Below are 24,123 nucleotides of genomic sequence, written 5' to 3'. Positions count from 1 at the left end.
GGCGCCCTTGTAAATGCGCAAGTATTAATTAGTAAGTAAGGTCCCTCTATTTATATTACTTTAGGACTATTTAGAACTTTACTTTCTATACATATAAATAGCTATTGGTATGATATAGATATACTCACGACTATAAACCCTAATGGGGTATTGAGAATTCAGTATTATATTTTTAAATAGAACCTGAATAATGGAGACGTGATAAGTTGTTGAGTTTTTTAAAATATGGTTAAGCGCAATGACGGCTGACTCATCCGTCATACTCGTGAACAGATGCTGTTTGTGGAGACCGATCTGCTGCTGTTTGCTTGTTTATTTCCCCATTTAATAATACATATAAATAGAACGTAATTCCAATTATAGTAACAGTAGTCATGCAAATGTAAACTTATCTTGTACTTAATAATTTGAAAAGAGTAATTGTTGAGTTTCTTGAGAGTTCTTCTCAGTAGGCAATAACATCCCAAACCCAGCAGTACAATCATAAAAAATATGATTTAAAAGAATTCCTAAACAAGTCTATTTGAATATAGATTTTTTTTTATTCTGTTCTAAATATTTAACAATAAATTCAATAATTAATTTTAATAAAATTTAGTTCACGAGTGAACAATATGTCATGTTGTAACATATGTTACGTTGTAACATATGTTACGTTGTAACATATACATAATATGTTAAAGCAGCATATTATAACTGTTTTATTGGAAATGTCCAACAGTGAAATATTTATGAAATACTAGCTATTTACCCGCTGCTTCGTCTACGTGGATTTCAGAAGTAGGAAAACCAATTAAATAAGCCACATGTAAATGTAATACTGAGATAAAACTTAACTTCGTTTTTAAGTAAGCCCTCTAGGAATATAATAAAAACTGCATCTAATTTGGTACAGTAACTATTGCGTGATGCCGGTACCAATATACAGACTGACTAACACTTTTAGACAGAGAATTTCTAAAAATTATTAATTTAGCTTCTATTTCTTTTATTAAGGCTTCTCATTATTAGAACATAATAAGTCATTTCTCTATTATGTTTAATCTGTATTAAACACGGCCTGTTTTATCTGTGCTTTCCACTGTTTTGTTTATTATTGTGGCTTTTGTGCTCTGTATTCATTTTAATTAAAAATAAAATTCTGCTCATGGGTAAATACAACAAAAAATAGCTGTTCATAAAAAATAACCAATAAAAGTTGGCAATCGCACTCATGCTAATGATAGAGGAATTAAACAAAATAATTCTATTTAAATAATCGCTAAAAGCAAATATTTTTCTTTTTTACTATAAATAAAGCCTCATATGAAAAAAATACGCTGAAGTTTTTCATTAATTATTTAATATAAACTATATTTACAAGTCAAGAGTAAACTAATTCTAGACAAGTCGACATGAGATAAGGAACTAAATAGGTAAAATATCACCGTAAAGTGGACGGCAAATATAGGTATATAAAATATTTACTTATGTCATTCACAATTATATAGTGACTCACTAGTGCTCCTGGCATTCTTGAAGAAAGGTCATCAGCTTCACTACTGAACTGAATTTATAAACTTAATATCTAACTTTTCTTAACGAAACTTAACGGAATTTATATAAGATACAATAAATGGACGTAGCGATATATAATCAAACTATTTCAACTAAGAACTGTTGCATTTTCTCACACTATATGCCCTGAAAGTGCAAGAAACGCATCTTACAGCTTGCGACAAATATTCGTTCTCAGTTTTTTGGAAGAAAAAAAAATTAATATAATTGAAGTGCCCATGACAGTTCAATTAAGAGCACAATATTTTATTCATTTAAAGGACTTCACCTTAAAATTGACCTTATGCTAGTAATTTTATTCCACAGAAAATAGTGACCTTAAAAGTGTCAATATTAGTATTGTCCATATGTTTCAATATAACTTGAAAGGTCAACCAAATTTTAATGAAATTGTCATAGAAACACACTCAAAATGAAATAAGTGATAAGTTGAAACATTTAATCAATTAATTTATTTTTAAATTGTACTGCTATTGAACATCAACAGACTGTTAGATTAATTTTTGGATTGTTTACATTTCCATTAAATTAAAATAGAATAATAAAATATAATACAGTATCCAACTGTTATTATTTCAAAATAAATGAAATGCATCAATAAACGATGAGATGTTTCATAGATCTTTATTAATATTATAAAAAGGAAAACTTTGATTAAGGACTTTAAATAAGGAAAGATAAGATTGAATCATAGTTTGTGAAGACAACGCGTTATAGACTAAAAGATAATAAATATTCTTTTTGGTTAAATATTCTTTTCTGAAAAGTTTAATATGGTCACAACTATCTATACTAATATAGAAGAGAAATTTAATTGTTTGTTTGTAATAAACCCAAAAACTAGGGAACTAAAAAAAGGGTATACACGAACTGTAAACCTACAGGAAGTTATTTAGAAATAGAATTTCAAATTCTTTAATAAAATTTTAGACATAAAACACTTTGCCGCCCGAATCAAAATAGATATGTTCTCGATTATACTCAGAGGCGTATTAATAAAAGAGGCTGTGTGGGCTATGCCAGACCCAGAATGCTCTGGTGCACCCACCCCAAGACTCGAACAAAGCTTGACAAAGACAACTCTTATTATATATACTTTTCTTTCTCTTTTTTAAGAGGCCAGGCCCCTCCCTCCCCCTGCCCCTGGAAATACGCCAATGATTACATTTATAAATCTTAAAAGTTAACGTACTATACTGAAATGAGTACATTAATATTTTACAATAATGATTTAGTATACACCAAAAGTTAAAAATAAATGACGTACTTCATTATTTTTGAAGCTTGAGAGCTTAATATCTTACATTAACTACAATTTTCTTATTTCATCTTTATTTACAAAAAAAAAAACTTGGTATACAACTGGTAAAAATTGGTATGTAACTACAAACTACACAGAGATTCTAACGCTTTATGGAAAAAAAACATGGGAACTCTTTCAATTTAAAAATAAATTAATCAAAATTAATTAAGTATTCATAACTTTCTTTAATGCATTTAAAATAATAAATATTTACATATAATATACACAGTATATAATTATTTCAATAAATTGCTTATTCTGCTATACCCATTCTAAACTATATTATTATTTACAATAGATCTAATTAATATATTTCAATAATTAGAACTAAAAATAACTAAAAAAAATATAAATATTATATCATATTTAAGAAGAGACACTAGTATTATAAATTTGGGGATAGAAGTATAGATTTATTAGAACTAAGGTGCCTACATAAAAATCATCTTTAATATATTGATTTATTCACTTTATTTTTTAAAGTATAAAAAAATATTAAAAACTAAACTAATTAATTAATGTTTAAACTTGATGTTTGTAACTAGTGACTAATTTAGATTAATTACCTAATTATTACCAATTAGGCGACAATTACCAATTTCAATTTCAATTGTAAAAAAAAATAGTACCAGTACACTAATGAAAGATTAAAAAAAAAAACAAAATAATATGTACACCAAATTACCTAGCTAGAGTACAATTTAGAACAAATATGTTAGTCTTTTTTTAAAACGTGAAAGTCATAACCAGATATAGAACATGTTATGATATGATTCATCACACTTGGCATCCCCACATAACCTTGCACTGGGGACGGTCAGGATACTTCTGTTTCAGGGCACCTATGATCTTCATATATCTTTGTGTATTGACACGTTCAGCTCGGGCGTGCTTGTAACCACCTTTCGTGACAGCGGCGTGACACAGAAACGCACCGTCCAGGACAACCATCCGGTACTCTTGAAGACATAGTTCCAACATCTGATGACAACATGAAACAGATTGTGTCATCAGTTATTCATTTATTTTGTCATTAGTTAAACTATGTACACGTATGAACGTGTAAATAAATGTGTATGTGTGCGTGTGCGTGTGCGCGCGTGTGTGTGTGTGTGTGTGTGTGTGTGTGTGTGTGTGTGTGTGTGTGTGTGTGTGTGTGTGTGTGTGTGTGTGTGTGTGTGTGTGTGTGTGTGTGTGTGTGTGTGTGTGTGTGTGTGTGTGTGTGTGTGTGTGTGTGTGTGTGTGTGTGTGTGTGTGTGTGTGTGTGTGTGTGTGTGTGTGTGTGTGTGTGTGTGTGTGTGTGTGTGTGTGTGTGTGTGTGTGTGTGTGTGTGTGTGTGTGTGTGTGTGTGTGTGTGTGTGTGTGTGTGTGTGTGTGTGTGTGTGTGTGTGTGTGTGTGTGTGTGTGTGTGTGTGTGTGTGTGTGTGTGTGTGTGTGTGTGTGTGTGTGTGTGTGTGTGTGTGTGTGTGTGTGTGTGTGTGTGTGTGTGTGTGTGTGTGTGTGTGTGTGTGTGTGTGTGTGTGTGTGTGTGTGTGTGTGTGTGTGTGTGTGTGTGTGTGTGTGTGTGTGTGTGTGTGTGTGTGTGTGTGTGTGTGTGTGTGTGTGTGTGTGTGTGTGTGTGTGTGTGTGTGTGTGTGTGTGTGTGTGTGTGTGTGTGTGTGTGTGTGTGTGTGTGTGTGTGTGTGTGTGTGTGTGTGTGTGTGTGTGTGTGTGTGTGTGTGTGTGTGTGTGTGTGTGTGTGTGTGTGTGTGTGTGTGTGTGTGTGTGTGTGTGTGTGTGTGTGTGTGTGTGTGTGTGTGTGTGTGTGTGTGTGTGTGTGTATGTATCTTATGTTTATTTAATATTTATTTTTTCTCAAACATGCTTGAAAATGTAAGCATTATTTAAGTAAACTCATATTTGTCCTGTAATTTAAAAATGAAATGACCTTTTACTTCGAAACATGGCTACCAAGTAGGTAACTAATACAAAGTTTTATTTAAATTTCGAACTGGTTTGCAAATAGAAAGCTGTTTATTGAAAAAAACAAAGGAACATTATGGCGCGTGAAAAATTATTATTGTTCGTTATTCGTCATTGAACTTAAAAAGTAAAATTGTGTTTTTGATTTCCGCGCATTGTTTAAGAAAAGTACTATACAATCCTTGGCCACAACTAGGCATTAATGGACTCATGTATGTGTGCCTCGGCTACGCCTCGGCCCACACGTTTGCACGTTCGTCCATCAATGCCTCAGTTGCTGGCCGCTGCAGTAATGTACTATTTAAACACGGGTAAAACGAACGACTCACCTGTAGCAGTCTGATACTAGTAATATAATCATATTATCTATGCCTGATGGTAAGTGACTACTGCCATTCGTGAGCAACGCCGGAAAAATTGTACAAATTGTAAAAATTGTTGAAAAGGAATATCTACTTTTTAAATAATTTCAATGTCGAATCATCAAAACAAAGAGGAATCAATGGGCTTTAAATTAACACGGGGAATGGGATTATCAGTAATAGGGTCTAATAGCCTCATTGTTAGCAACCTCCATGCGATTCCCCTGGAATTCTAAATAGACAACTAGGACACTCTCCTATATAATATAAACTCGACTTACTTTTACGTGTTGAATTAAAATTAGTTTCATAATGAATGTAGTATGTTAAAATTAAATATGGTTTACCATAAATAATACAAGTTAAAAAAAAATCACAAAATTTCACCATTTTAAAGTAATTACACTATAAACATTTATCTCTTAATATCTCGCAATATTATAAAACGACCAGAAATATTTTACACAAGAATTACTAGAAAAAAATCTAATTTAATCCAAGTAAAGCTCTCAGCCGCCATAAATAGAAATTAAAATTGTAACAAATACTTGCATTTTTACTATTTTTGCAACTTTAATTGCATATAAATGTAGAATTAACACGTGTACACATTTACAAAACACGCACACTGGTGTAACTATTTTCTTATCCCGTTTGAATAATGTATTGTCAGTACGTAGTACATTATAGTATCTCCAAAGATGTCCTTAGCCTATGTCTATGCTTCAAAACATAACCCGTTACACACACAAAGATAGATAAACTGTCGTCTTAATCTTAGAGGGTTGATACCACTCGAGAACTTGTCCGCTTCTCCCAGTAGAATAAAAAAGTCGGGTAAAACGAAACCGAGCCTCGGGGAGCATCGTTAAAATGTAACTTGATCCACCATTAACTATCTTAATGCATAAAATAAAGACATTAGAACAAATATATTACCTAGTTTCTAATTCCACTCCTATACAGAGTTTGTACTTGTTTGTTTTTCACGTATACGTAGAAACAAACTGCGTATATAAGTCTACATGTAACGAATCACTATATTTATTACTTCCTTACATTTGGGGTAAGTAAACATACACCGAGGAAGGCGTAAGTGTAATCTATTACCCACACAAATGCAATTTGTACTATTATTTTTCATGGACACATATACCAAAAATTTTGTTTGTTTAATATAAAACTACTTATACCTAAATACATCTCGGAAGTCAATCCGGTTTATTTTTATAATTAAAGTACAATGAGTAACTTATAACTTGAAAATAAATATAAAAGTATATTTGTTTGTTAACCTTAAGCATCATAAAGTTACTATTTACTATAAAAAAAAACTGCATACTACATACATAGGCTACTTTTATCCCGGTCCATTAATTTGTCCTGGTTACGAAGACAAAGTCGCAGGAGCAGCTAGTATATCTATATAGAAAACAACAACTAATAATAAATAATAAAACATAATATCAAAATGAAATATATTCCAACAAAAATCATTAAAACAAAATATACAAAAAAATTAGTAGAAAAAATTAGAGAGAATACATAACATCACATTTTTTACAATCAACTTTTCTGGGAACTTTGTTAATCTTGTATTTATTTTTCAATGAAAGTATTATTACATAGTAACGATATGTATTAAATATAGTCGCACGTCTGAACACTTCATAGTTCACGAAATTCAGTCTTATTTTGAAAATAAGGGAAGCATGACACAGAAACCCTCCATCTAGGACAATAAACTTGTATCCTTGCAGGCACATCTCTAGCATCTAAAAATTAATAAAAAAAAAATTAAAAAGTAATTCGAATTCTCATAAATGATACAAAAAAAATATATTAATTATTAAAACTATACCACTGAGGAAGGGGATTGTTAATAATAGGGAATAGGTGGATTCCTGACGAATTCATCACGAAGGACCATCTATCCTGACTTTGTCCTCTACTACCCTACCAGCTTGAACCAATAGCGTAGACAGGGTGACATTTTCAATCATAAAACATAACTATTCTCACCAATTGATTTTTCACTTGAATAAAATTAAATTCACAAAAGGTAATTCCGAAGCAGAGGGCAAAATAGATGTCAGATAGGAAATTACGTTTCTATTCCCGCCCATGTAACTGTCAACAGATCACGTTGTCATAATCACAAGAAATTGGAATTGGTTTTTGGACTGACAATAAAATATTCATAGCAAATTGATTTGAAGAATAAAAAAAAAAAAAACAAAAAAAAAGTATAATCATTTTCGTTTTCGTATTTCTTGATACGCATTTTGGGTTATGACAACAGACCGGATTGATAACGTCATTCGATAAAAAAAAAGAAGGAAATATTTCAAAAGAAAACATAAATCAATATTTTACATTTACTCGAATAATACAAAAGATAGAAAAAATAAAAATAATAAAAATACTTATTTGAGGAAACGTAAATTATTTCCATTACTCTAATTAACATATTTTCTGACTTTATCTTTTATAAACCTTACCGGTATTACAAATATGAAAATTTGTAAAAATGTTTGTGTCTTTGTTACTCAATCACACTAAACAGGTTTGTATGCAAATTGTCACACAAGTGGACCGTACCTTAGATTAAGTCATAAGATATCTTTTATCTTAATTCACAAGGGCAAAGCCGCGGAATACAGTTATATCAATAGAGACGGCAGGAAATTCAACAATAATGTTCATAGTCTCCCGAACTGACATACATAAGACGAGCTATGAATATAGATAGATGCAAAAATTTCACAACAATATATTTAACCTTTAAATAAAGATCTTTAGCATTATGTTTTATCTGTCTACCCCATAAAACATTAGCCATATAGGTACAAAAAAATTAATAAAAACTTATTACCTGTGTCATTTTATCTTGACGTCCTTCCCATGACAACATTTCGCTGTACCATGGCTCCTTGTGGGTTCCAAAGTAGAGCGGTTCCCATCTATGGTATGGGTACTCACGTCGTGCAATTAACATGGGCTGAAACAAATACTTAGCTTAAAATATCTTTTTTTATGATAATATTTAAATAATTTTTACATAGATACATATAATTTGAGATTATGCATAAAATAACACTAATGAATCATCATCATCATCAAATCAGCCCCTAACTGTCCATTGCTGTACATAAGTCTCCAAGCATAAGGGTTTGGCCAGTAGTTGCTACGCTTGGCAGACAGATTGGCAATTGCAGTTAGACTTTGGAGATGTTTTAAGATGGACGCTGCTGCCCATCCCTTGCCCGTCCTTAGTCACCTCTTACGACACCCACAAGAAAGGAAGGGGTGGCCTATTCTATGCCAGAACTACAAGGGACTTCTTTATCATGTACAACCTAATGTATATAATAAAGTTATTAATATGAAGTTACCAAATTTAGTAAGTTATTTATAATTTGTAGCCACTATATTTATTTTAAGTATTTGTTTAACACCAACCTATGTTTCCGGTTTAAATTCTACATAATACAAAAGGTTATATTAATGTAGTTTTTATTAATCTGTATATGTTAATTATTAAAAAATATAATTATGTATATACAGGGTGTCCGGTAATGAATAGATAACCTTGAAACGTCATATAGTTCAACTTATGGCCGTCCTAAAAAAAATACGAAACAAAATATATCATAAGTAGTACCTTTGTTATCTTTATTTTAAAGAAAAGTCAAATTTTTTCTATCTTATTTTACTGTATTGATCACTATAACCAGAAATGAATGAATTCTATTGGTTTTTTGTTGTTTTATTATTATATAATATACACTAACTGTGCTGATAGATAGAAAGTGAATAGTATGACTAGCTATTGCAATTTATTTTTTTAATACACAAACTTATTTATTTTTGAAAAATATTTTAAGCAAAATTCAAACCTCTAGGTTATAAGTATCAATAGTACAAAGTTTACATAGATGACGCTGAGTTATATGTCTAAATCCAACAATAAAAAAAACCTACTTAGGACCATATTATGTTCCACCAGAGATCTCACTGTATCACGTAAAAGTACAGTATAAGTAAGTTATTAATATATATTCATTCATCTATTTGATAGTGTAACCTATGCCTTAAATGTAATAAAAAACAATTATATTGTTAGATTATTAAATTGACAACGGGCAACACTCTTACGAAGAAGAAGAGATATTAGATTTCGTCCCATCTCTCAATTTAACTCATGATATCCGGACATAGAAATTCTATCGTAAAAATAAATAAAAAAACCAACAATATTAATAATAATATTTATAATTTGTAATAACAATAAATCAGAACACTATTCAAATATTTTTTAATAGGTTGAAAATGGAATGGTAACGTCATCAAAGCTGTCAATACTAGCAAGGCGTTAGTGAATGATGACAGGAGAAATAGGTTGATTAAACCCATCGTAACGAATTCATTAGAAATTAACCATGCTGGTTTACAGCGAAAACTCGTGACAGTCGATCTAATATTGCTAGCGACAGGACAAATAATTCCGCTATTAACAGTCCACCGAATCACCAAGTTCCGAAATATAATATTCGAGTATAATGCAATTTGATCCTCAATGCAATGTTGGACCATTTAAATATCTACCTCGAACTGGAAACCGGTAGACAGCAGAGGTCGCCAGTTCGGGCCGACTACATACTCTTTTTTTTGTTGCAGTATCCGGCCGTAGTACCTTCCTAATGCTCCTCAAATATTGCGTTTAAACTGCGTCCACCATGTACCCTTTTGTATAGGCATTCCGTCACCCGTATCCAATAGCGAGGACGGGATGCCTTAAATACTGTACCGCATAATAAATAAATACTGTACCGCAAACCATAAAAAAAAAAAAAACAAAAAAAAAAGTCCATTTAAATATCGAAGAGTGAGTGGGGTAAACACCACACACTTACCTACCACCTACAACAGTACAAAAATACTGAACATCTCTTTTCACCATTAAAATGCAAGTCACAGATGTGGCATTCGTTAGGAAAAATGTAATAAGAAATTGTGACGAAATGCCAGACACAAACGCATAAATTTGAGATGAAGAACTAGACTTAAAGATCTCACTAATAAGACTCAAAGTACATATCACATTGTAAGTATCAATTTGTAATCAGAGACGTGACTTATTTTGTAATGTTGACGTCTTTGAAAAATAAAATAAAAAATCGGATTATTCAAATATTTCAGATCTGAAATATTCTGTTGGCATGTCAAACCATAATTCTCATTTTATTTGATTTTTTATCGGAATTTCTTCATGATTTTCAAATTTTCAAGTGGGTTTAAAAGAAAAAGACGACCCCTTCGGGAAGACATTTAAAAATTAACATACATTTTTTATTTAAGAAATTTTAAAATTCTTCTTTAAATACTTAAAGTTTCGACTTGTCTAACTTATGCTTAAGTAGCAATTTTCGATTCAGAAACCATCTGCAAGTCTTCAGTTAATCTAATTTATAAGTTGCCAAGGTTTCAAGTATTGATTTCCCATTAACGCTGCCTACTTCTTTATTCAGTTTCTAGAATAGTATAAATAGGTAATTATTTAATATTACCAGAATTATTTTCGGTACAACTATTACTCGTGTGTGTAGCCATCTAGTGTTAGTAGTTGCTAAACTACCTTCATTGTATATGAAGGCCTCTAACTTGTCTAATCGGACGAGAGTGGGGGGGAAGGAATTGTTACGAGTAGTAATGCGAACTACCAGTCCCATTGCTAGTAATATACCCTGTCAGGTCGACTTCCACGTAGTCCTCCCTGGAAACCAACGTGCTGTACTCCAGGTATATTCATCATGATCAGCTACCTAACCTTGATCTGACTGGCCTTTTCATTTTCACCTATCATCCCTCACTGGTGCCCCGCTAGCGTATACCGTTAGCGCAGGCGGGGTATTATTATTTTCTGTATAATTATTTTAATTATTTTTTTTATACAACTTAGAATGGCAACCAAGCTGACGGCCCACCTGATAGAAAAAGGTAACCGTCGCCTATAGACATGAGCAGTACCATGGACATAACAGAGTATACTGTTTCACCCATGATCCCCCACATGCGTTGCCATTCCTGAGGATTCAGGTGTTATTCCTCTGTACCCTGTAAATTCACGCCATATCCCATCCTTCAAACCCAAACACAGCCATGCAAACACAACTGCTTTACGGTAGAAACACGAAAGGGACAGAGGTGCCCAAGCAATCGACTTTTGTACAAAGTCTCCCTCTGGGACATTACACATTGGACCTCGAGAATGGTAATAATAGATATTAAATATTATAAGCAATACATTGTATTCGGTGACGACTTCGACAATGATTATGTCTAGAAACAAAGATTATCATTTCCATTCATGGCCATCATCGACCATGAATCGAAAATACTCCGTTATCATAACTATAATCGAAATTTTTCTTATATAATTATAATGGAACCAGAAAACAGTGAAAACCGAAATAATTACCGTGTGGTCCCGGCATAGAATAGGCCACCCGTACCCATATTTTCCTGTGCCTGTCATTAAAGCGACTAAGGGAGAGCGAGGGATGGGCAGCAGCGTCCCTCTTAAAACATCTCCAAAGCCTAACTGCAGTTGGGGAGGGGAAGGCAGTGGACAGATAAAAACTGATGATGAAAAACTGTGAAATTTCCTTAATTGACGTTAATAACAAATTCACTGCTGAACATAGGCCTCCTCCCAAAGACTGCCATAAAGAAATGTCCCGAGACACCTGCATCCACTGAATTCTGCAATTCATTTGAGATCGTCACTCCATCTAGTGGAAGGTCGTCCTACACTGTGTTAGCCTGTACGTCATTGCCACTCAAGAACTTTTCTTCCACCATCGAACCAACACTTGTTGGTTCCTCGAGTTATATAACCAGATCATTGCCACTACAACTTGCTCAATCTTCGAGCTATGACGATCGTTCTGTCGTTCTTCTGCAAATATCCTCAGATTCTATCACGCAAAGAAACTCTGAGCATAACCAGAGAGCTATACTCAGAGTTAGTTTTGGAGAGCTGTAATTCACTGAGCAACAAATGAAAATAATATAAAAATCCTAATTCTTTATAAATGTCTACTTCGGACTCGACAATTAATGTTTCATAGTTATTGGGCCCCATACCCCCCTATTTACCGCCATGCCACCCTTATGATGGCGCCTTAGCTAATTGCGAACTAATTATTAAGAGCCGACGCTAACTGGAGCACTTTACTGAATTATGCCACGGAAGTTACTGAGCGCAGAAACGAAGAATGAAATACGTACTGAAAACAATTTTTTGTGATATCTAGAAATAGTCGTAAAAACGGCTAAAGAGTAAAACTAGCCTATGCTGCTTTTTCGAATACATAATTTTAGAAAAGTGAATACACACATACCAAAAGGAGACTATGTACAAAAGTCGTTTGCTTGGACACATATGCCCCATTCGTGTTTCTACCGTGATGCAGTTATGTTTGCATGGCTGTGTTTCGGGTTGAAGGGTGGGATATGGCATTGAATTTACAGGGTACAGAGGAATAACACCGCATGGGGAGTATCATGGACGAAACAGAATACTCTGTTACGTTCGTAGTACTGCTCTACAGACATGAGCGGCGGCGACGGTTACCACTTTCCATTAATTGGGCCGTCAGTTTATTTGGCATTCTAATGTGCATAAAAAAAACAGTTCAGGAGGCAGTGAGCTACATCTTCGACATCATCACTTTACGTCAGTTGAGATAGAGGTACATCATTTCCCTTTAATAGAACAAAAAGTACGCATTAAATTCGTAGACTGTTTTATACATTTCATGAACAAGATATTGATCGTGATAAAAAAAGGGTAGACATACGTCTGCTCGTAAATGTTTTACATTCACCACTATCACCAAGTGAACGGTTATAACAACATCACAGCGTTGTGAAATTATGATGAAAATAAAATATGAAAGCAATGTATGGTCAATTTTTGTGTGTAGGTGTCGGTCAGTATGTGTGCGTGCGTATTCGTAGGTGATGTTTTTTTTTAATGGGTGGTAATAAAATGGTAACACCACCCGCGCTATTGGTATACACTGGCGGGGTACCAGTGAAGGATGATAGGTGAGGATGAAGCGGGTCAATTAGCCCTTCGTGACGAATTCAACAAGAATTGTTAACGATGGTTTCCCGGGGGAACCGCGTGGAGGTCGACCTAACAGGGCATATTGCCAGCAATGAGGCTATCAGACTCCATTACTAACACTCCCTTTCCCCTCTCGTGGGTGATGTATGCGTACATAGTTTTGTTTTCTAGGTAAACTAGCACGACACATTAACTCCATAACCATCTGATGATGATGATGAGTGATTATGAAATCTATGTAAGTCTCAAGTCCAGCATAAGATTGCACTTATCCTGCGACCTTCTTTATACCGGCTTACATACGTAGAAACACTTTTTCACGCCTCTTTTGAATGTGTCCAAATTATATTTGACATGTAACACAGATCCCAGGAAGAAATTCGACAACTTGATGGTGCGACAAAGTTAGTAACTTTTTGATCCTAGTATGAGTCATCAACAGTGTCTGAATGCATTTTTTGCCAATATATACATACATATATATACACAAATATTATTATAATATCAGCCGCCAACTGTCCACTGCTGAACATTGTCCTCCCTCTATTGGGGAGTTTTGCCAGTAGTTGCTACGCTTGGCAAGCGGGTTGACAATCGCAGTTGGCTTTTGATCATGTTTTAAGAAGAACGCTGCTGTTCATCTCTCGACCATTAATTTACCTTAGTCACCTCTTACAACCCCACGGGAAAGGGAGGGGAGAGCCCATTTTATTTGGGACCACACGGCATATATACCTACATATGTGTAACTTATCCAAACTTATTTAGCTCTTTTAAAAAAAAAAAAAAAAAATGTCAATAATGTATAATAGCTTGTCATATAAGCTTATGTCAGAGCAATCGTTTAAGTCTCACCTCTATTCCAGCGGGTGAGGATCTAGTCAGCCATGATTGAAGACCTGGAAACCTCTGGCAATGAGAGCAGACCTTCTGATGGAAATATGTTGCGCGGTTTGCAGCCACCATACGTACTAACCTGCACAAAAACATTATACCTTAGTTTAACTAATAACTATATAACTACCAGATATACATAACTATGGCAAATCCAAGTATACATAAATATAGCAAAGGAGATCTAAAAAATAAAAAACATAAATACTAAAAATAAAAAAAAAATAAAACAGCTAAGTATTTATACCAAAAAAATCGTCTCCATTAATACCTCTGTCTCAATCATGTGTCTACCACAAAGCAACTTCACTTGTATGGTTGTATAGTTTGAGAATGAGATTCGTCATAGGCATAACTTCTCAGGAATGGAAATATATCACGGAGTAGCATAGTACTATGACTATTACAATTAATAATTTACTCTGTGGCATTACAATTAATAATTTACTCTATGGTAATCATATCGCTTTTCATTACTGTATACAACGATTCCCACTTTCCATCTATTTGTTTGTCATTTCAAGTTGATAAAAAAATAATTACCGGTTATTTGATTAGAATTAATTTATTTGATTCCGCTATCATTAGTATGCGTGCGACTGAGAACACTCGAAGATTGACCTTCAGTATTAGTACCAATATTTCCACAACCTTCCATATTAGCTGTCAATCTCTGACTCCCATATCGTCTATGCACGTTTTTTACCTCTAGACTAGGTATCTTAAGGCAAATTATTAGAGCCTCGTGTTAACCGTTCGGCACCCAATTTGCGAATGTCTAATTTTTTTTATGGACTTCAGCAAGAAAACATCTAGTACAGTGAAATATTTAAAAATAAAAAAGAAAAAAAAAGAATTATACATATATGAGGCAAAAGAACAAAAACTACTGAAACGTTATTTTGTTCTGTCCTGTAAATTACCGCTTGTCCTATTGGATTACATCGCCTGGAGGTAGGCCGCATGCGGCATATAATAATAAAAACCTAACTGCGTGACAAACATGTCCCAAGCTTGGGGTATGAAATATATAATATTACTGAGCCCGCAAATGTCACTTTGCGACCTATCACTACCTACAGGGTATATTTTTATCAAGATAAAAACTACCCTATCTATTAAATTGACAATCACTTACAAAATTTCATTAAAATCATTTAAATGATCTCTGAGGTTAGCGTAAACGGATTTTTTATATATTAAGATTTATGTAGCTACTCTACTAACTACATCTCTTTCACGTTTTTTGTGAATAAAGCTGCCATTTTTCTTTGAGAAATGACTATTTCTTTTTAATATAATAACTACCGATTTAACTTACGCGTAATTTGTTTGAGAAATCTCAACTGGTTTTAGGAATAAATTCGTGATCCTTAATCATGAGCGTCTGTAACGCGATCGCGAGCCTGATTTTATTTCTAAATTTATTTCTTGCAAACTTTATATAATAATCAAATATTTACAATGTAATAATATATCTACGAAACATGTCCTCTATACACTACATGAGGACTTAGTAAAATATGAGGTCATAAAATGTAAACAACTTACATAGAAATTATTTAAATTCAAAAATTTACACTGGTTTTTGTGTTACAACTAATCTAAATAATAATGTACAATTTGTTACACTGTATAAACGGAAAAAGGTCTAAAGTTTATTTCCATAAGGAAATACGACGGCTGTAAACGCCAGTTTATGACGACAGAGAAAGGAATGCAGTTCTATTTATGGGTACATGGTTCTATGGCGTCGGACGAATGATTTAGCCAAAGCTCAGTGCTTAATTTAGGGAACGATGACGCCGCTATAAAACGGGGTTAACGTACGTATGTACGTAGTTACATATGTATTAGGTACTTGCTACATTTATTAGGTATATTGCCAGGCATATGACGCACTTACGGTCCAGTACTTACTGCGTTGGTTGATATCGACCCGTGTGAAAGCTTATGTAATTAACAACTTTACTCAATGAATATTCACAATTTATAATCTTTACATAATTATTGAAAATATATTTAAAATAACAAGGTAAATAAAGCATAATTACAAACAAAGGTTTGTAAATATGCTTATTTTGCCGATTTATCATCATCACAATGATATGATGATGATAATGATATGATGAACAGCTAACTGTTAACTGACCACTGCTGAACATAGGCCTCCCCCTTAAGGGGTTTTGCCAGTAGTTGCCACGCCTGGCAGGAGAGTTAGTACAGCAGTTAGGCTTTAGTGATGATTTAAAAGGGACGCTGCTACCAAACCATCTATCATTAAATTTCCTTAATTGCTTCTAACGAAACCCACAAAAAGACCATATTATATTGGGACCACACGGCTACCGATACTTTAATTTATATCTAAGTAACTAACATAAAATAAATATTCATTTTAAAATCATTGAAAACAGCTACCATTTAAAATAATACAAGTATATTATGTAAGCCATAAGTGCATATATATCAGAAAAAAATAGTATCCAGTTCAAATATAGAAAATCGAGATAATCCAGGAAATTTTTAATCCAATTACTTGCAACACTGAAAAATGACGTTTTTTGTCAATGTCAATATACAGACCAATTTTTTAAAAAATATATGTCAAATTGAGTTAGCTACATGTCAATTTAGCAAAAAAAAAATACCTACACTCGAACTGACAACCTCATTCTTTTTTAAATGGGTTGAAAATACAAGTGAATTAAGAAAATTACTTATCCAAAAGTTCATCAGACGAGTCGAATGCTTATTTGATATCTGCGATATAAAATCATAGCTATAACGTTAGTAAAACTTTTCAAAACACATAGATCAAACCCCAAATCCGTATGGAAGGGAAAGGTCCCTTGAGACATATGGAAATTCGTATGTATTACGACATATTCAAATAGTCATGTCACGTAGTAAATGAAAACTGTCTTTATATGTGAGTTAGAACGTTCAAATATACAACTTTAGTAAACAGACTTTACTTGGTTCAATCGCACTTTTTTCCTCTTTTTATGTACAACGAAGGTCGCTTAGATTATATATTAGAGTATATAAATAGAGTATCTCCATACAAATGCTTTCCTAAAAACAGGTCTACTTTATTGATATGTGCTGAATAGGGTTACCATAATATACCATATCAATTTATTGCCAAACATATGGGAGAAAATATATTGTAAAATAAAAAATAAAAAGTATACAAATTTCTTACCAGTATATTTAAAAATATCAAATAAATAGTCCATAATAATTCTATAATGATACTTACTATACCCTTTGATATGTTTTCGTTTTTAAATAAATAACAATGACTACCACTTCAATTAATACATACTTATTGAATTTTAATTAATACATACCTATGTATTTATTTATTTAATAAGGTTCACTTAGAACTTTCACATTTTATATGCCACTTAATCAATTACTGTATATTTATATTATATCAGAAAAAGAGTTCCTGATTGTAGTTGAAAAAAATCTACTTGATCTAGGAAATTGTAAATCAAATAACTTGCAACAGTGATAAAAACAACATACATTTGTTCTGATTTAACAAAATGTGTCGCTAGTTTTAGTCAACCAAACGTCAAATTAACTGACTCGATGTTGACCCGTTTTCGACACTCGATGCTCTATCAACATTATACAATATAATATAATCTAAGATTTTAAGGCTATTCCAGATAAATCAGTGAAGGTAAGCACCATTTTCTCTATTTATTCCTTTATTTTTTTTTTCAAATGCATTCATAAATATTTTTATTGTTTTTATTTTTCAATTTAACCTTACAAGTTAACTTTCTCCCACATACTCAGTAATAACTAGATGTACAGTTATTACTGATATTTATTTATATTCTCGTATCTCGATTTAAGCATATATGGATAAAGTAAAGTTTTTGTTAAAGCATTACATTCTATCAGTATTATCTAAGTGAGGGAAAGGGATTGTTAGTAATGGAGTCTAATTACATAATATATTTCTAGCAATATACTCTATGAGATCCACCTACACGCGGTTCCGTGTAGAAACCATCGTTGTTAAATATTGTTGAATTCGTCTCGAGGGGCCAACTGATCTGCTTTCATCCTCGCCTATCACTGGTACCCCTCCAGCATATACCGCTAGTGTAGGCGGAATTACTTATCCAGTCACCCCCATTAAAAAAAAAAAATAGGAAAGTACATACAAGGAATAATGAAAACGGAGCTATTTACACACAAAACTTTTACACACAATATTTGAATTTAGAACGCGGAATTGTATGTCTATAAGAAGATTTTGCTTCGCAACAAGCAACTATTTGCTCCCCTATTAGAAGTAAATTAAAAATAAAAGCAATTCTTATACCCGTATACTTGCATATTACGAAATCATGCACGAATTTAACCTTTCGTGAAATAAATTTTAAGTAGCATTTTGTACTAAAATAGGAAATAATATCCAATTGTAAGCTGTTGAGGTACAATATGACATTTTAAACTTCGACCTTTAACTCCTTTACAGAATATAAATTGAGTTTTTACATTTTAAAAATAAAACCAACGTCTTAGAATAGCTAAAATGTGACTTTTCCTTTTGTTATATTACAAATAGAGAGAACAATGGAAGCGATCACAGCAAATTTGTATACCTTACAAAAGGTTATAAATTTTGATATTAAAATACAGCAATTCATCGACTAAGTCAGTTCTTTATACAGGGTTAGTCGTAAAATGTATATTAAGCTGAAGTTCACTGACATTAATTAATAAAATTTATTATTAAATTTAAATAATAAATAAATCAAAATAAGCTCCAAAAAGAGTAAATATTTATATATATTTTATTTATATATACACCTATCCCCCGATTTACACGGTAGATACGTTCCTGAGAAAAACGTGTAAATCGAAAATTAAAAATTTTCTAGTCAAAACCGTGTAAATCGAAAAGCTTGCAAAAAATACATAATTTTGCTATTTAACAGTTGTAATTTTTTTCAATATTTTTAGGTGTACACAGAAATAAAAATAAAAATGTTCATTTGTTCTAATAGTTCTTATTGTAGCTTCGTTCATGTTATATGATTTTGCAACATCTATGTACTACTCTATCTCCCTTTCGTAAGCGATCCAAAATTTCGATTTTAGTTTCTAAAGAAATAACTTTTCTTTTAACTTCTTTCGACATTATAAGCCTATAATTTTTTTTAATTTATGTCAATTTATAAAAATCTTAATTATGCACTCACTTGTAATTTACGAATATGAAAAATTAAATCTTTCTGACACCGTGAAACTTTCACTCAAATACAATTTTCCGTAGATAAAACTTTAATTTTATGCGAAGAAATACAGACACAGTGTGCATGTGCAGCAAGTCAGCACATAAGTTCGGGATTCCCCGTGAGATGTGTACACAGCGCACGTGTTCAAACACAGTAGCATTTAGTAGAGTGCGATAAAAACAAAAAAAAAACTTATTTAGAAAACCGTGTAAAAGCGAAAACGTGTAAAACAAGTACCGTGTAAATCGGGGGATAGGTGTATATAATATATACTAAATATTTATATTTCAAGTAAACAGTTATATTTAACTGTTTACTTGAAAATATATATGTATATTCTCCAGCAGGAACTCCAGCTCTATGGCGAAAGGTACCAAAGTGTAGCATTGGTATCAGGTCATATACTCGTAATACCTTGGATCGTTCATTCATTTTCATTCATTGGTTTCTGAGGGTAGCCGCGAAGAGGTTGATTTGTTAATTAATTTTTAACAAATCAATAAAACAATAATAATAATAATAACCCTGTTAATAAAAAAATCTAACAATAGCAATCTTCCTTACTAACGATCATTTTCAATTAGAGTACCTATTAGCTATAAAGTATTTGAAACTTGGATTTTAAATAAAGAAAAATAAACCACTTTACATCAGGCACATCATCAATTTTGTCTTTCTGAGAATCATAAAAAAATCAAATCATTGGACGCTTTCATAATTTACTGCCACGATATAATAGAAGCACAAAAGCAATTGCAAACAAATACTTTAAAATTTCTGTTCACGTCCACAATATCGTCGTGGTAATTTAAAAATGCATACATTTTGTTTTCCAATTATTATCCTGACGATATCGTGACGTGCTATGATTTTTAAAAGCACCTACCTACGTACCTACTAGTCTTATTTCTTGTAATTGTTTATATTTATAAAAAGTTTACTATTGTAATCTTTTGGAGGAAACAATAAAGAGTATCTATCTATCTATCTTATTAATATAACAAACACGAATGTTTGTAACGATGATAGATGGATAAATATATGTTAATTTTTTACACAAACACTACTGAACGGATTTGTATGAAATTTGGTACGTACCCTAATATATAGGAATAGGACACTTTAATATTAAGGATATGGGTGTTGAGATACAGTTAATATTTTTGTTTTTTTTTTATGTAACTTAGAATGCCAAACAAGCTGACGGCCCATGATAGAAAATAGTAACCGTCGCCTATTGGCATGAGCAGTACCATGGACATAACAAAGAATACTGTTACGTCCATGATATCCCCCATGTATTACCATTTTTGAGGAATCAAGTGTTATTTCTTTGTAGCCCGTTAATTCCCTGTCATATCACACCCTTCAAACACAGCCATGCAAACATAACTGCTTCACAGTGGAAACACGAATGGGACAGAGGTGTCCAAGCAAACGACTTTTGTACAAAGTCTCCTTCTGGTATGGTATTTATATATTTCTGTAATATGGTGATAGTATTTGAATCTTTTTAAAATAAATTTATTTATTTATTTATACTTTTGCACATATTAGAAATGTCTACAGAATGTATATCAAAACTTTAGTTAACTTTGAACGAAAATAAAACGATTTACGTTAAATCTGTATAAACTCTGTGCAGAATTTATACTATAAAGGACACATCATTCAACGCTGTAATCCCGTATTAGAAGGGAAACAGGTGATACCGTAGACTATGATAAGTATAACGTAGGTGTACATTTACAATAGTGTTATTCTGTAAAGTGAACCTTAAATTTCACTAGCGATCTGCGAGTAATTTAAATGATCTAAAGAAATGAGATCAATGATAGTACCATTTAATTAAGGTGACGGCGTAGTTAACAAGATTTTGTGTACTACCATCCTTAGGAAACTAATTCCCAAAACTTACTAAATAATTAAATATTAGATGAGTGAAAATTTTAATCAAGTGAAAATAATGCGAAATAAAGTGCGAAATATTACAGAATAACATAGCAAATATCAAAAGGCCTATTTTATTCATCAACTTACGTGTCTTTGTCGCGTGGAATCTCCTCCCCTCTCTCCACTTCAAACAACGGCACAACAAAGACCGTCTTAGCGAATATACAGCCCTCGTTTCGTTTCTTATCGCCCATAAGTTTTCTTACCATTGTCAGAAATTTGGGCGCTAATCCATCGCTTGGCACCATTTCTATGTCTGATACTATAAAGTAGTTTGTCCTTGAAGCATTTCTAGCTACATTTCTGCCCACGTTTATAGGATATATCATATTATTTTCTCGTCTGAATGTGGGAATATCGAAGGATTCCAAGCCAGAACAATCCCGGAATTGCAGCGTGGGCGCAAATGACCTCTTTTTAGGTAGTCGCACCATCATTCTTTGGATTTTATTCTTTCTCACCCATTCTATGTACTGAGCTCGCGTTTTATTGTTCAAATTCCTATATTTATTTAGTTTTGCTTTTAGTATTTCCTCAACTGTACTGTTGATAGTGGTTGTCACGACGGTAGTTGTGGACATCATTCTTTGCTCTCTAGTTCGCATTTTGGGCGGAAATTTTCTGGGATAAAATAAATGTAGAGAAACCTTTGACATTCCAGAATAGCAGTGACACAAGTGATTCATAATTTGTATTGTTAAATCTGCATCGTAATCAGGAACGAAGACGGAAAGGCTGATAGGTCCATCCCAGTACTTAGCTATTTCTACGATATGATAGATAAATTCGGGGGTTGCTTGTGTTGCGTACGTCAACGCTTCGTATTTGCTCGTGTTGGTATACGCTTTGCCCTTAATAGCGTCATAAATCACGCCGTATGGACTCAAATTTCCTGTCTCCGGGGACGACTGTACACGAAAACTTCCCCATTTGAGAGTATCCGGTAGGCCATAATTAAAATTACAGTAAGTCACATTTTCATTAGGCTGTCGGCCTTTTAGAAACGAGCCAGGGCTGTAGTCAAAGTCACCGATCCTCTGTCTTCTGTGGGGCCGGTCGTGGTGTCTGTATGCGTATAGTTGGAGAATGACGGTGATGGTCACAATGAAGGAGGCGATGAGAAGAATAGTCGAGTGCCTCCGCGACAACCTGAAGGAATACGCTCCGAATATTCGCAGACATCTGATCATTTTTAACTGACATTGTCTTTAATTATGTAGTTTCTTCAACATATCTTCTTGTACTGCACGAATTTCATACTTTTCTCACACAATAAATATTAAACACTGTTATACTGTTCAGATATGTCAGAATACAGGTGCAATTTAAATCGTTAACATACTTTTAGGCAATGTTCTACTTGTGACATTGTACATTTTTCTCATATGACTCCTCATACTAATTTGAGAGGTCGTGTATAATTTCTTATTATTTTTCGACCAATAATTCTAATTAATAATTAATAATAATTCAATGGGAATATGCTAAAATTCCCTAATAGAACACTCCCTTCAGAGACTTATTAATATTTTTGATTTTACTATAAATAAAAAAAAACACACAGAGAGAGAGAGAGATTTTAACAATGATACAACAAAAAAAAAAAACAGAAATCGTTGGCTATGTATAATTTTTTTAACTAAAGTTTAAAATTAACAATGATATAAAATACGAATAACAAGTAATTGGGTTATTTTTCAACCGACTTCAAAAAGAACAATTATTTTCAATTCGGTTGTATTTTTTTTTTATTTGTTACTTCATATCGCCGTCAGTTATAAACTGGTTTGGAAAATTCTCTTTTGATTTAAAAGGATATGCTTACAAATTGGTCTCATAGGCATTTTATCTAAATATATAGTTTAGTTTTTAAATCAATTTTCATTCCGCCAAAATTGAAGTCGGTTTTTTATTGAACACAATCTTAAATTATATTTTCCAATTTAGTACATAATTAAATATTAAAAGTAATTGTTATTTTAAAAAAATGTATCACAAAATATCAATTTCAAACAATAGAACCGCAAGTTTACTGCTATTATTCACAAAAAAGTAAGGATAAAAGTATATTGTTAATTATAACAATTTCAATATAACGAAAATATTGTATTTGTTTGGCAAAAGAACGTTTATTTCTGTTTTCACATCACACAATCACAAAAGTAACTTAGGAAATCACAATAACCTATAACCAACATCTAACATTGTTGCACTTTGTAGTACATATATACATGAAATATTTTCAAAACTCATTGTCAAATAAACTCATTATATCACTGAACTAAGCAAGGTACAGAAAAAGTACTATGAGATAGATAGATAATATTTTTTTATTAAAAAACACTTGTAATTTTACGTGAAAATGGCTTTTCCTCAAAACACACTGTTTTGACAGTAAACGTCGCACTCTGGTGGCGGTTTCGAGAACTGAAAAATCAATATAGCTACTGTACTAAGCAAGTTTCCTATTACGAGTTCATGTATTCTATTTTTAATTCTAAAAAAATGCAGTAATGAGAATCGATTATTTGTACATTATCAAGAACTCTGAATCATAATAACACATACAAAATAGGTTCTCCTGCATTTTTTATTAATGTCAAATTTTTATTACAGTTAGAAAAGAAAATAAATTTTATTCCACAAATAAGATACCAAATTTGATAATAAAAAGACGAATTATTT

At 32.5% G+C, this 24,123-nt stretch overlaps 1 protein-coding gene across 6 annotated transcripts; it reads right to left on the bottom strand.

The window, feature by feature from the left end:
- Positions 1–824: 824 nt before the first annotated feature.
- LOC113509433 (uncharacterized) lies at positions 825–23,835 on the bottom strand. Of its 6 annotated transcripts, none has more exons than XM_052893933.1 (5): positions 23,624–23,835; positions 21,526–22,886; positions 14,177–14,297; positions 8,060–8,185; positions 6,539–6,959 (listed from the first exon to the last, which is right to left on the bottom strand). In XM_052893933.1, exons 2-5 carry the CDS (start codon positions 22,626–22,628, stop codon positions 6,717–6,719), a joined length of 1,593 nt encoding a protein of 530 aa, XP_052749893.1. In that variant the 5' UTR covers positions 22,629–22,886; positions 23,624–23,835; the 3' UTR covers positions 6,539–6,716. The 6 variants fall into 6 exon arrangements, with proteins under 6 accessions (XP_026748579.2, XP_052749893.1, XP_031765087.2 ...); XM_031909227.2 differs by having other exon boundaries at positions 21,526–22,836; XM_052893934.1 differs by having other exon boundaries at positions 21,526–22,836; positions 23,635–23,835.
- Between the last annotated feature and the right edge of the window lie 288 nt (positions 23,836–24,123).

This window comes from Galleria mellonella, unplaced genomic scaffold, assembly GCF_026898425.1.
Source record: "Galleria mellonella isolate WM207_F2 unplaced genomic scaffold, CSIRO_AGI_GalMel_v1 utg184, whole genome shotgun sequence".
Lineage (NCBI taxonomy): Eukaryota > Metazoa > Arthropoda > Insecta > Lepidoptera > Pyralidae > Galleria > Galleria mellonella.
The sequence above is the reverse complement of the archived record's forward strand: the minus strand, read 5'-3'. Positions and strand labels throughout refer to the sequence as shown.